This window comes from Apteryx rowi, unplaced genomic scaffold, assembly GCF_003343035.1.
Source record: "Apteryx rowi isolate R43461 unplaced genomic scaffold, aptRow1 scaffold_31, whole genome shotgun sequence".
Taxonomy (NCBI): Eukaryota; Metazoa; Chordata; class Aves; order Apterygiformes; family Apterygidae; genus Apteryx; species Apteryx rowi.
Window position 1 is genome coordinate 2,905,728 of NW_020449530.1, and position 13,358 is coordinate 2,919,085.

Below are 13,358 nucleotides of genomic sequence, written 5' to 3' on the forward strand. Positions count from 1 at the left end.
GGTGAAGAAGAGAAAGCAGTAGAGGAATGGATTATAAGAATGGGAAGATTATTAAACATTAAGATCTCATCACACAAAATCATTATATGAGTTATGAATGAAGACCAGAAGGCATTTACTCAAAGTAAGGGCTTTTTTGTTTTGTAAGCGAAGTTGCAGTTCAAGCCAATCTAACAGCTTAAGCTCGCAGTCTTTTCTTTCCACAGACCACAAGACATAAGTTTCCAAACTTTCCTTGTGTTGTCTGGGGCTTATCTGACCATGGATTGCCATTTCGGTGCACTATGCCAGCAGAAAACTATCTTCACAAAAATGTGGACATTTTTTCGCTAGGTTAGTGATCTGAATTAGTTCTGTTTAAGGGAGGAACGAGGAGGGGGGAGAAGGACCAGATGGGTCCACAGTTCCTAATGTGCCCTAGAACGTGTTTTTAGTCTTTGCCTGTATACCAGAGAGCACAGCTCCATTGACACAGTAAGGTACAATGAGAAATTATATGTAAAGTTTAAAATGCTTCTAAAAGGGGGTTTTACTGAATCATAACATCAAGAAGAATTCTTCTGTTTATTTTCTTTGCCATATACTTCAACAAGGCCTAAACAACTGCGTGGGGAGAACATGGCAAACTCGAATACTTAGAGAGAGTTTTTTTTTTTTTTAAAGATTCTCTGTATGATTTTATTTTCCTTGACCTAATGCAGAAGGTATTAATAAAGAAACAGTATTATAATACTGGGGCACCTCAAAGAGTTCTACATATAATAAAGACTTAAAGAAAACTTTCACAGAATTCATATGAGACAAGGTAGTGTAATCTTCAGCTCAGAGCTCAGAAACTGTTAAGTGATTCAGCTAAGGTCAAATTGTATGTCAGTCATGGCATTCTGGAGCGTCTTATTTATAAAAAATAAGAAAGGACAATGAGGAACTAGTTCAAAGAGCAGTAAAAAAATGATAATGTATTTGTAAAACCAAAGTCTAAGTTTGGGAAAAAATCAGAAGCAAGTTTGGTCRTGCACCAGGCCATGTCTTTACTGATTGATAAGCATGCAGCATTTGATACAGCTGACCAGAGACATGCTGGGTCAGCTCTATCTGACAGCTCTGAATACAGATAAGAGTATGGCATAAGTTAGAAGCAACAACATGGTTTAATTATCCTTCTGTAGATCACRCTGCTTTTTAACCTCAGAAGTCTTACATATGTGACTTTTGTACTTTTTCAACATGCACATGAAATCATGATGTGAGGAACAAGATAATAAAGGAGAAGAAAAACTGAAGAGTCAGTTAGCATCTTGCCCTGTATCATGTAAATATTAGATATGAACAATATTATCTCCTGTTTATCTAAGGGCCTAACTGAAACCAGTTTCCTGAATCCAGGAGAGGCTGATGAACATGATACAAAAATGAATTTCAGCACTTCTAGATACACTAGTCTTAATTAAAGAATATGAACACCATTTTGTCTCTGTATCTCTGATAAGGAAATTGTGCCCCTCTCTTTGAATTTGGATTTTTCAATCATGAGCCATGCATTCCTGACTTCTAGACTAAATCACTGTAAGTTTTTGAATTTAACTATATAATCACAACTGCAATAGTTGTTAGAAGATGATAAATCATAACACTCCATGTATTCACTAATGCAACGTGCTTAGGGCATATCTTCATTCCTAAAACTGGCCTTCTACATATCATTTGTTAAAATTCAAAATTTTGCTCCTTATCTTTAAAAGTCTTCCATAGCACTAACAAAGATTTCCAGTATTACAGTGTTCTTCTGGAATAGTGGAACAGTCAGCCTTGTGTGAGAAGGAGAAAGACTTGTCTTTGTTTTTTGTCTTTTTGATTGTTACTGTAGTGATATTTAAGAAAACATTAGTTTTGAATGAGTTTTTCTGTAGTTATCAAGCTATGTCATATCCTTAATGGTAGTCTGGGAGTGAGTTCTAGTTTCACTGACCAATTGCTGAAATAAAGACGAGTTTCTTGTAACTGTGAAATAGAGTGGGAGAATATTTGTGTGTTTTTAATGTTGTAATTCTGTGAAGCACATAGATGCACTGTCATAAACAACAAAAATCTTGATAATGTTGAATTTTAATTTTGAAAAGAAGACAGAGCAAGAATATCTAGCAAGTATGCAACAATATTATGATGAAACCAGGGATCTAATGTTCTTTGTCCCAAATAATAAACTTAAATTGCATAAAATAAAATAAAATTAAAAAAAGTAACATACAGTTAAATCATTGAAAGAGCTATCAAATATATTGTCGAATCATCCTCAAAGTGGGAGGTGAAAGTTAGTCAGCTACTAGCAATGTTTTAGGAACAAATTACTCTTCCACAACTCCATGGGAAAAAAATCCATTAAAAAGACTTGTTCAGCCTCAGTGATTAGGACTGACCTATGGTGTGGAAGTGGCTACAAGTGTTTTGGGAATAATCACCCCAAAGCTTTTAGGAAAGTATGTGATCTGAAGTATCATCAGAACAACAACTCCTACTTTCCATGAGCCGGGGCACTGTGTTTCTGAATAAGAAATGGAGGACCCTAACTGAGAACTTGCCTCCTTAGAGGTGCCAAAAGAGATGAGGGAAGTTCAGCTGAAACTCTGAGGTCCTGCAGCACTGAATACAATTATGATGTCAAATTTGGGGAAGTCAATACATCTGCCATTACTCCAAGATGACCTCTGTTAGTGCTGAGAAGCTGTCTGACGAGAGTGCAGTCTAGTCTCTCTAACTGATGCTGATGGGGATGATTCAGCTGTTTCTGGTGCATGTTTTGGGATTCAGTTGCCTAAACAAAGGTATCAAATGCCATATGAGCTGTCCTAGGATAACTGAGACATTCAAGAGGCCAGCCATGTGACACAGAACGTATGGAAGATCTATGCCTTTCTGAAGCGGCATTTGGAGGTCCAGTGGGATATCCCAGCGCATCTGAAATGGCAGTACACTCCTGCGCTCAGACAACTGAATCCCTAGATTTTGAAGGCCAACCAAAGAAAGAAGAGAAAGTGAAGACCTGAGGAACAGAAAAGATGGCGAACAACCTAGGTGTGTACCTCTTGGTCTCTGTCAGAACAATTTTTTATCATGAACAAGAAAACTAATTTTAATATTTCCCTTTAAAAATACTTCAATATTGCCCTTTATTCATTTGCAATGGAATATAAACTGGATTTGTGGCAAAAAAAATCTCACTTCCTTGTAAATGAAATCTAATATCAGAGCGCAAATGGCCTTTTGGTCGTTTGGTGTCTTGAGTGCGGTCTGGAAACCACTCCACTACAAGCAACCCAAACAATTTTTCACAAGTCATTTAATTTTTCTGTGCTGAGTTTTCCTTATCTATAATTAAGAATAATACCTATTTTTCAGAGGGGTATTCTGAGAATTAATATGGTGTTTTTAAAGGCTTTAAGATTCTCAGATGGAAAGTGCTATGCAATGTGAAGTATAATCAGAATTGAATGGTATAATTTAAAATTATAAAAGGCCAGATAATAAAGAAAAAAACCACACTTCTATTCCTAGAAGTATTTTGCGGTCATGAGGAGAGAAGTTATCATACCCCATTTGGGTTGGCAAACTCATCTTGCTCACTAAAGGTGCAGGCATGTATTTCTGTGTCACAGTAGGCTGCCCTTGAGTTCAGCTGGAAGAGCTGAGAAGCTGGTAATGACATAGTTCCATTAGACTCTCCTAATTCTTACCTTGAAGCAAAAACACACATGTACAACATAAACTAGAAAAATGTGCAAATGCAGTTCATGAATTGCAAAGAGGAACGTGATTTTTTTGTTTCTTCAGTTAATATTTTTAAAAGCTCTAACACTTCTAGAGTTGAAATGATCACACAAAAGTAGGACAGATCTGAAATAGATTCCATTTAAAGTTGACACCATTTAAAAAATGCCAGCATTTGTTGTTAGATGCTAAGATCTCCAATGGTGAAGTCAAATTTACTGATTGAAAGCAGGAAGAACTTAATTATGTAATAAGTACATTATTAATTCTACTAGTAGGACTAGTATCTGGGATCTGGAATGGAAGGACAGTTTTGTAACTTGATCACCTACTTAACCAGTCTGTTAGACAGGTAAAAAAAAAAAATTACTCTTTTTTTGTGCTACAGAAATTGACTAAGTGCAGAGAGACAGCAGAATTGTGTAAGTGAAACTTTCTGGTGAATAGAACTAGCTAAGAATTTTATACAATTAGGCTGAACTTGAAATATTTTACCTACTGCTGTCTTCTAACAGTGATGGCACACGCTTCACAAGAGAGACAAAATCTGAGGTGTAGATTGGGCTGGGTATTAAGGAGGAGAAGAAGAAAGGGAACCAAGAATTGCTAAGCAGTAGCATTTTAAAAAAATGTTGGTAGTTCACTGCCAACAGTTGAGTACAGCTGCACTTTTCAAATCAAGTTCTTGTACGACAACTGGCAACACTCAGTGCGCTCTGAGTATTATCTAGAGAAAACAAAAAATGTCTCTGTGTCCAAATTATATGTCAACTTATTTTGTAATCTTCTTGCAAACCTGGCACTTAATAAAAAGACTACTGAAAAGAAAATTCCTAGAATCTCAGAATGGGTACCCCCCAACCTGCATCTACGGTACACACAGTCAGTGAAAGACATTGAGACTGTAAAATGCTTCTAAAGCAGAGGTATTAAAGAAATTAAATAGCACTGGTCTCCTAGAATTAATCTTCATCTTAGAAGGAAAGGATTCTTTAAGAAATTAGGGCTTGGATTCAAAGCCTGATTAAAAATATCATAGCATTGGCAAAGCACCTAAACTTATRGGGGAAGAAAGTGGCAGAGTGGTTGAGAAGTAAGAGGAAAAGAGAAGAGGGAAGAAAAAGGAAAATCATAAAGAAAAAAAAAAAGGAAATGTAGAGGAAGAATGAAAAAAAGAAGAGAAAATGGCATTTTTCTTCCCTTCTCGTTAGACTATACTGTGTTCTAGAGTTCAGGTAGTCTGTATTTGAAATACTGACCTTGTTACAAAGACAAAGGATTTCCTTGGGAATACAGTCACTGAAAAAGATACATTTTTGTCCTTTACAGCACATTTTCTAGACCAGCAGTATCAGTATATAGAACGGGTATGAGAGCTTATCCTGACAAGAAACTTCTGAAGCAAAACTTCTGCTGACTAGGGTGCATCTGCTTCAAAAATCAAATGACTTTGCAGTGGAAACAGGGTGTGGAACAACTCTGGAAGAACAGTTGTGAGTTTTATTCCATACCTTGTACTATAATCTGACAATTATTAAACAGGTATTCCTACATTGCAAATATGTCAAATGATTATTAAATTATACATCTGCCAGGAAACTTTTCAGAATCTACAGGAAATTGATTATACTCATTTATAAAATAAAAATGACACATGCTCTAGACAGGTCACATGAAATACAAGTGATGCATGCACATTGCACACACATGAGTTTCTGTACCAGGAAAAAATAGAACAGCAACTGGTTAGGCTAAAGGTACACTAAAAAGTATGCCTTTCACTGTTAGGACTCACTGGTGTGAATTAAGCATATCTTATTGTACTTTTTATATACTAATTCCATACGTTATTTTTATATCAGTTAGTAAAATAGAAAAAGAAATGAGAATGGAGATCTATGAAAACACAATGTGTCTCCCATCTAAGGGAACAAAGCTTCTTGTTATTTATATCACTGAGATGAAAACCAGATTGCTACTCAGTGCGATTTCTGTCCTTCTAAAACTATACTTTTATTAAAGGTCTACAGACTCTGTTTCAGAAACAGGTAACAAAGGAAGAATTTCATACACTTGGTTATATTTAAGTTGCCTTGAGAGCATATTTGTCCATAAAATGGAACAAGACATTTAATTCAGCCTTTGTATAAATAGGGAGTAACTGCACTTAGGGCAAYGGAGATATATCCATATACATCACAAAATCATTTGGAGCACTGTATCTCCCCAGAATTGGGCACAAAAACTATAAAGGAATGTGTTTTTTCAGCTAGGGTCTTTCTAGGCATCACTGACTGTACTTTTCAACTTTGCACACAGAGGAAGTGTTACTTCCACGCTCCATGTAGTTAAGGAGGCAAAAGTTACAGCAGTTGAGACTACTGGAGTGAAGCCTTGGTGTGAGGCTGCTTGAAGTGGCCGTGTATGACTATTTAGCTACTTGATTAACACTGACTTTAGTCCACAGGCTCCTTCTGTTTGGGCCAAATATAATGCTGGCACATTCTGCAGTTCAGCACCAGACACACTTTTCATTTTCCAAGARTTTACTTGCATTTCTGTGTAAGTGCTGGTTCCTTTTGGCTTCAAAGGCAGCTTCACCTGCATGGTTTCATTTTTCTGTTTGACACCTTGCTGTTGATTTTCCCTTACTGCACAAAAGAACCTGCTCCAGTGCCTCTCTCACAACCACCTCTTTGTAGTAAATGAAAGCCTTAATGATTGTATTTTGATTGTAGACTTGATTAATTTTGACTTTGTTTAATTTGCGACCTTTGCTGAAATCTTGAGGGCTGGGAATTGGAGAGCACACTGTACCACTGTACTTTGGACACTGCAGGTATGCCAATTTGTTTCATGCCTCATTTGTCACAAAACCTATGAAATTGTAGTCAAAAGTCATCTCCATATTTTTCAAGGCAAGGCAAAAATGGATTTATTTTTGTTTCAAATTAACATCTTGCTAAATTCATCTAGTTTTTCAAACTCCAAACCAAAGCCCTCACTGACAATGACAATCTAGCAAACAAGACAAATTGGAAATCAGCTTAGTGAAAGAGAACACATTGCCTCTCTCCAAATACAGTACTGAAATGGTAAGGTAAGCATATGCAATTTTATGTATAGACATTTAGTACAGAGAAAGATGAAGATGTAGAAAGGGTCTGTGTAGAAACATGTCAGGAGAAAAAAATAAAAATGAAGATGTATTAATCTTACTTGCACAGTATTTTCTACTAAGCATTTGTCTCTTAATATAGACTCCCTACAAACCCACTACCCTAAGATTTTAATCTGAAATTCTGTAGCCACAGGTGAACAAATCACTATGTTTTTGGTTTCAGTTTACTCATTTGTGGAACAATGATAATATTTCTCTCTTTTATAAAATGGAAGACTTTCACATTGAAGATCCTTAAATGAAAACAATTCAACTGCAAAATATTATTAATAGTTATGTTGAATAGTTATGTTGTTTGAAGAAAATGTGGCTAGTTAAGGCCATAAAAGCTTTCTCCAAATATCAGCATGAAGAATACACGAAATGGGATAGATATGCGTGAAATTTCTCTTTAGAAATTGAATCTACAAGCCACAGTCTCTGTTAAAGAGAGAACCAAGCCCACAGAATAATACATAAAATAAGCACACATGTATAATACATATATTTTTGCAAGATACATTTTTTGGTCTTACAGACATTAATTCAGGGAAGTTTATAATCTGTGCTAAAGAATCACAAGAACTGCAAGATAACACACTGAAAGCACATCCAACTATATCTAAGCTATTCCTGGTAAGTTGATGTTATCTGTCTGTAAAAGCCTCCAGAGAACAGTATTCTACAGGTTCCCTAGATGCTCTCTTCACTTTACTGAGATAATTTTGAATTCTCATCTTGTTCTCCGAAGTGCCTGAATACCCACCTTGGCATTCTCTGGCAATGCATATCCTTTGGGTCATCAGCCACATTGTGAACGAAAATTTTGAACAGTAGCAGACTTGCAAGAGACCTCTAAGGAAACCATGCAAGACGGCTTTCCATTTTGACAATCAACTACTATTTATTCTTTTCCAAATACCTGTTTATTCTCTTTATAGTAGTTCATACAGGAATATAATCCCTAGCTTGATGATGAGACAGTTCTGTGAGACAATGACATATATCCTCTTGAGATCAAAATATATCATATCTACTGCTTTACCACAACTACTACTTGGAATATGGGGACACATAGTTGATTTGTCATGATTTAGTCTCAACAAATTCAGGTTATCTGTTTCTTAACACTTTACTATTTTCTGAGCATTTACAAACAGTATTTTTGATTAATTACTCCAACAACTTTTAAGGAACTGAAGGCAGGTTGGCGAAACACTTGGCTGCTCAAAGCTACATGCACCAGTCATCTTTTCAAAGTTAGTCAACTTAAAAAAGAATGAAGTAAAAAAAGTGAGGGTGGGAACAGTATCATTGGCTTTAAAGCTTTATACATGACATTAAACTAAATGATTAAACTAGCTGATTCCTAGATTAAATAGTGGATACCAGTTCGATCATTTAGTTTAACCTCATGTATAAAACTTGATTCCTTGATTATATAGTGGAAATAGAGTGGCTCAAAAATTTGTATCAGTTTTGTTTAAATCAACCGAAATGCTTTCTTAACATCATTTTTAAAGAGAATAAAGCTGGGAAGTGCCAGTGGACTGAAAAGGAACTATTTATTTATAGATAGCTATAGCCATATCTGTTTAGATCTGTCAAAGATGACATTATGTCAAATTGTGTTTCAGTCTTCCCTGCAATCCTTATATGTACTAGTGACTACTATGAAAGATAGTTCTCTCTGTCCCATAATCTGCATAAACTATAATGCTACACACTGGATTGGGGGAGAAGTGACTCAAAAACAATAATAGTAAAATAAAGTAAATAGTAAATAGTAAAATAAACTTTAAGGAAAGACACTTTTAGCATGCTTAGTGTCTACTCTTAGGATTTCTAAATAAACAGTTCTGGTCAATTTTCATGTTCTTAGCTCCTGCATATGTATGCACTTGCACTGCACATAAGATATCACCAGATAAACTAGCCAGCTCCCAAACCCTCTCACTACAGAGAGAAATAAAACACTTCCTGAGCTTTATCAGAAATTGCATAGCCTTGCAGATGATGTTTTTTATTTTGTCTAAATGAACTCAAAAGTATCTTTTGGGAAAGGAGGAAAAACAAAAAGATTTATTGAAGATTCCCTTACAGAATAAAGCCAAAGATTGTAGCAACTCCTAACAATTTGAATCTTTTATCCAATTTTTCTTATATAATTCCCACTTGTTGTTAGTTTGCCCTCCAGGACTGTAGGGAACCAATTACTTGGTTTGGAGGTTATTTCTTAATTAAAGCAAATTGACCCAACTCCTCTGGAAAAAGGAAACTTCTGATCAACTCCAGAACATCTTATGAAGCTAGGCTCTGCCTTATCTACACCCCACAAAACTACACTGCTGTTTAAAAACAATAAAAAGAATAAGTTACATATGCACAGTGGCCATATGAGCCCATCTAATCTTTGAGATTTCTCTCCTTGTATTTTGAACTATGTTGACAATGTCTGGATGGGATTTACAATGGCTCAAAGCTACTATTGCTCACACTACATTAAATCTACAATATACACAATGAGATACCATAATATTTTCACTCGGAACTTCTATTAACCCACAACTTGGCTGTATTTAATGAAATATGTAGTGCTCACAGAGTTGATTTATATGCACCACTATTTACAGTGTGCATTTATAAAAGAGAAAAAAAGCACCCTAAGGAACTCATGGTTCTTTTGACTTTAACAAAAAGTAAAAAGTACCTGATTTGGTTTAGCTCAGTAACACCCCTGAAGACCCAGAATGTTATAGCTGGATTAGGTATGGCGACAGGAATAACTGATGCAGCTGGAACAGCTAGCATACGAAAATGTACTATTGCTAGCAATATTGAACCAAAAAACTTTTGCATATTTTTGTTTAAAAACAAAAATCACAGGCATATTTATGTTTGTTGTGTATATGTGTATGCAGAGACAATGAAAAGGTCATGCTGAAGACCTGGAAGTCCACTTTTGCCAGTCTTGTTCTAGAAATAATTGGAGTGGAGGATTAATATTCCCAAGAAAAATTACAGATTCTCTTGAACAAATAAACCTTTGCTTCTAACAGGACTACTGAATGTATTTAATTACAGAAAGCGTATGTGAGAATATAGTAAAAGAAGAGTGTTTTGTACTGGAAAAGGAATGCAGAAATGACTAGGAGAAAGGAGCATACTAGCACTCTCAGAGCTATCTTACAAGCAATCTGTTTTACAAGTTAGTCAAAATAAAACCATCTCTCCTTTCCTTCACCAGTTTAACATTAGGTAACTTGAGTCATTATCTCTAGAAAAATGCATTATTCTTGTTCTTCTTCTAGGTAAGATGATCTGCACAATATGCAGGCTATGGTAAAGACAAACTTTTCCCAAAGTAATGCCCTTTGGGCAGCAAAGAACACAGGGTACTAATGAGTTCCAGGAAATTACCTTGTGCTGCACCTGCCCTAAATTCGCTTGCACTAATTCATTAGCAAAGTGAGAAAAGACAAGAGGGGTATTCATTCACCAGTTAGGACTGTGTAAGCCTAAAAAATTACATAATTTAGTACTCTGTGTATGTATATGAAAGCTCTTCTACTAATGAGATTCTTCATGGTAATTTCTATAAGAATGTTGTAGTCTATTAATAGACAAGAAAAATTTGACCAAACTGCATTCTTAACACTGAGGTTATACGCTATGTTTTTCACATTCTGACTTGAAAGAGGTCTAATTTCATTGTGCTGTCTAGAAATTATGTTCCAAGAACTACTGAAGGGATCACTTACACTAAACCCAATCCCCGGAAAACACATCCAGAAGAAAAAATATCTCCAGTGGAAAGGCATGAAAACAAGAGCACAGTGTATCTAAACTCTCAGGAAGTTAATGACTGCACCTCCTTTTCCCAGCTCCTCCCAACAACATTAATAGTCTTCGCAATTACTGAGTGGAACAAACCCCTTTAACATCACCTGGTGCACTTTTCAGCAGTTGGTCTTGCTTCCAGGCCTGTCATGGCTCATTAAGATAGTACAGTGCTTTCCCTCTGCAAGACTGTTCTTGAGGACCAGAGTTCAAGATAAAATGGAATATGGAGGTTTTATCATAAGACAGAATGGGACTGGGACGTATAGCGCCAAGATTTTAGTATCTGAGGAAGCCACAGACGAAAAAGTTTTTCAAGGAAGGTGAACAGTAAAAACAAACCACTTACAAAAGATACGCATAACTTTCTGGTAGTTACAGAAACATAGTAAACCCCAACAATCTCTTTCTGTGTATGCTCCTGTGGGGCACCTGATTTTCACAGGCTTCACTAAAGGCTCCACTACTTTGCTTTGCAGTTTGTTCCTTCTGTGAAATTTGGAGATTCAAATTTAATAATTCTTTGACCTAAGAGAATCATTCAACCAAAGAGTTTTGTACTGCTGTCCATAAATAGGTTCAATTTTTCTGCTTATTTCCATGATTCAAGATTTTCTATTATCAATTTCACTGAAAACAAAGTGGCAGACTGTCTCTAATGTTGTCACTATACTGAGTATCTCAGGCTCTTTGACAATGCTGGAGAACAGAAAGGATGACAGACATCAACCCGTATTTGCCAAAAGAGGTAACATGTGAAAGAGATGATGTTTTCTCTCAAACTTTCAGCTGAATTAAATAAGTAATAGCAGAACTGACCAAATTTGAAGGTAACAAATATGTACAATTACATTTATGGAAAGCCTAATGTTTCATTACAGCGAGGACAACTGTGGAGTTAAAAAACGCAAAATACATTTTTTGGCCTTTCAATGACCTTTAGTCTTAGAAGACATGTAATATATGTACACACAGTGTTTCAGCTTTTCTGTCAGATTCTGTGTGATTCATTTTGAGATTAAGAGCAGTTCCAAGATCAGTTTATTTCCAATGATTTAATCTTAATTTCTGTATTTTCCAGTATTTGGAAAGGGATAACTTTTCACATTTCAGGCTATTGCAACCGAACTTTTTACAGCTTAAAATGTCAAAATTTAACAGGGTGACAGTATATATAGTTAAAATGAACACGCATAATTATATGTTTTATGCTTGAAAGTTAAAAAGGACAGAACAACGGCAACAGGATATTGCTGTGGCCATTTTCACTGTGTGCCTTCCCTCTGAAAAAGACATTTAAAAAAAAGACCTGATGGCTGTAGGTGGGAAAGGGACTGATGCAGATGCACTTGCTCAGCTTTGCCCCAAGAAGTAAATTGTGCAGACATGGAGTGCCCCCTGTGGGATTTTAGCTTTTTTAAAATCACACAAAGTAATTACAGGAGGTGTGYTGGTACCACTGCTGTGATTGTCTGATGACCTGATACCAAGTGGCCCATATAACTTACAGCCCAGTTCAATATGATGAAGTGTTTTTGCTGAGCATAGAAAGCTATACCTTGTAGATGCAAGGTTAAGATACTATTACTTCATAGCACAGAAGACAAGTGTGAACAGACTTCAAACTAGAGAGACAATTGTTTATCTGTGTAGAACATATGCATACTTCTTTTGCAGCTAGGAATCACTCTTCTCCTCTGGAGAACTGTTGCTAAATCATGGGTATAAAACACTATTTCTGTAATGACTCAAACAAAAATTTCTTTAATTTTCATGAACACGTTTTCTGATCAACTGACAAGGTGTTACTGGATAAGACATTGATAGTATTTTTTTGTTGGTGGTGGTTCTGTTCATCACGGATGCACATAATATGAAATATTTTCATTCGGCAAAACTGCTTGCTGCATCTGAAATGACTTCACACATCATTTCAGATCAACCAAAATTACTTTTCTGGCAAATAAACTATATGCCAATTAATCAGTTTCTTTTGGACTACTTTCAATTTCAACCTCATACTCAAATCTCTGGACAATACTGCTTTATTACTGAGAGGATGAACTTTTCAGAAGATAAATAACCTTGGCTTCCACTGACTTCATTTTCAGTTGCAAGTGTTCCTATGTGGTGCTACATGTTTCTCATCTTATAGCCAGAAAATGTCCATGCAGACTTATCAATCACCTACCAAATATTTTAAGTTTTTTGTATATCATGCATGAATAGTAGGATGAACAGTCTTCCTGCATGGCACTACCTAGGTTGGTATCTTTTTTTTTAATAGTAGCCCTCATCTAGCTCTCAGCGTGCCTTCCCACTCCTCGATGAAAAAGAAAAATACAATAAGCAGCTTCATTAAGCTACATAGCCCTGGTTCATCTCTGATCACTGTCTACACTCTGTATCAAATGAAACAGCATGCTGTGGAAAAATGGGATGTATTCATGTAATTAAATACTACTGTGATAAATATTCAAAAGACCATTTAAGTAAAGTTACTTGAGTAATCAAAAAATATTTTTGAGAACTTGATTTTGAAACATAAATTATGTTCTATTATAACAATTCTTTTGTCTGTAATATCTTTGAT

At 35.7% G+C, this 13,358-nt stretch overlaps 1 protein-coding gene across 5 annotated transcripts in view; it reads right to left on the reverse strand.

Moving 5' to 3' along the window:
- The window catches only part of ERC1 (ELKS/RAB6-interacting/CAST family member 1), a 315,358-nt gene that overhangs the window by 87,674 nt on the left and 214,326 nt on the right, over positions 1–13,358 (reverse strand). The window contains exon 18 of one of the 5 annotated variants that reach the window (XM_026070418.1): positions 5,025–5,064. The exons of the other annotated variants lie outside the window; for them this stretch is intronic. Coding sequence (XP_025926203.1) covers positions 5,025–5,064 — 40 coding nt within the window. The remainder of the gene's footprint in view (positions 1–5,024; positions 5,065–13,358) is intronic. 5 annotated transcript variants of the gene reach the window in all.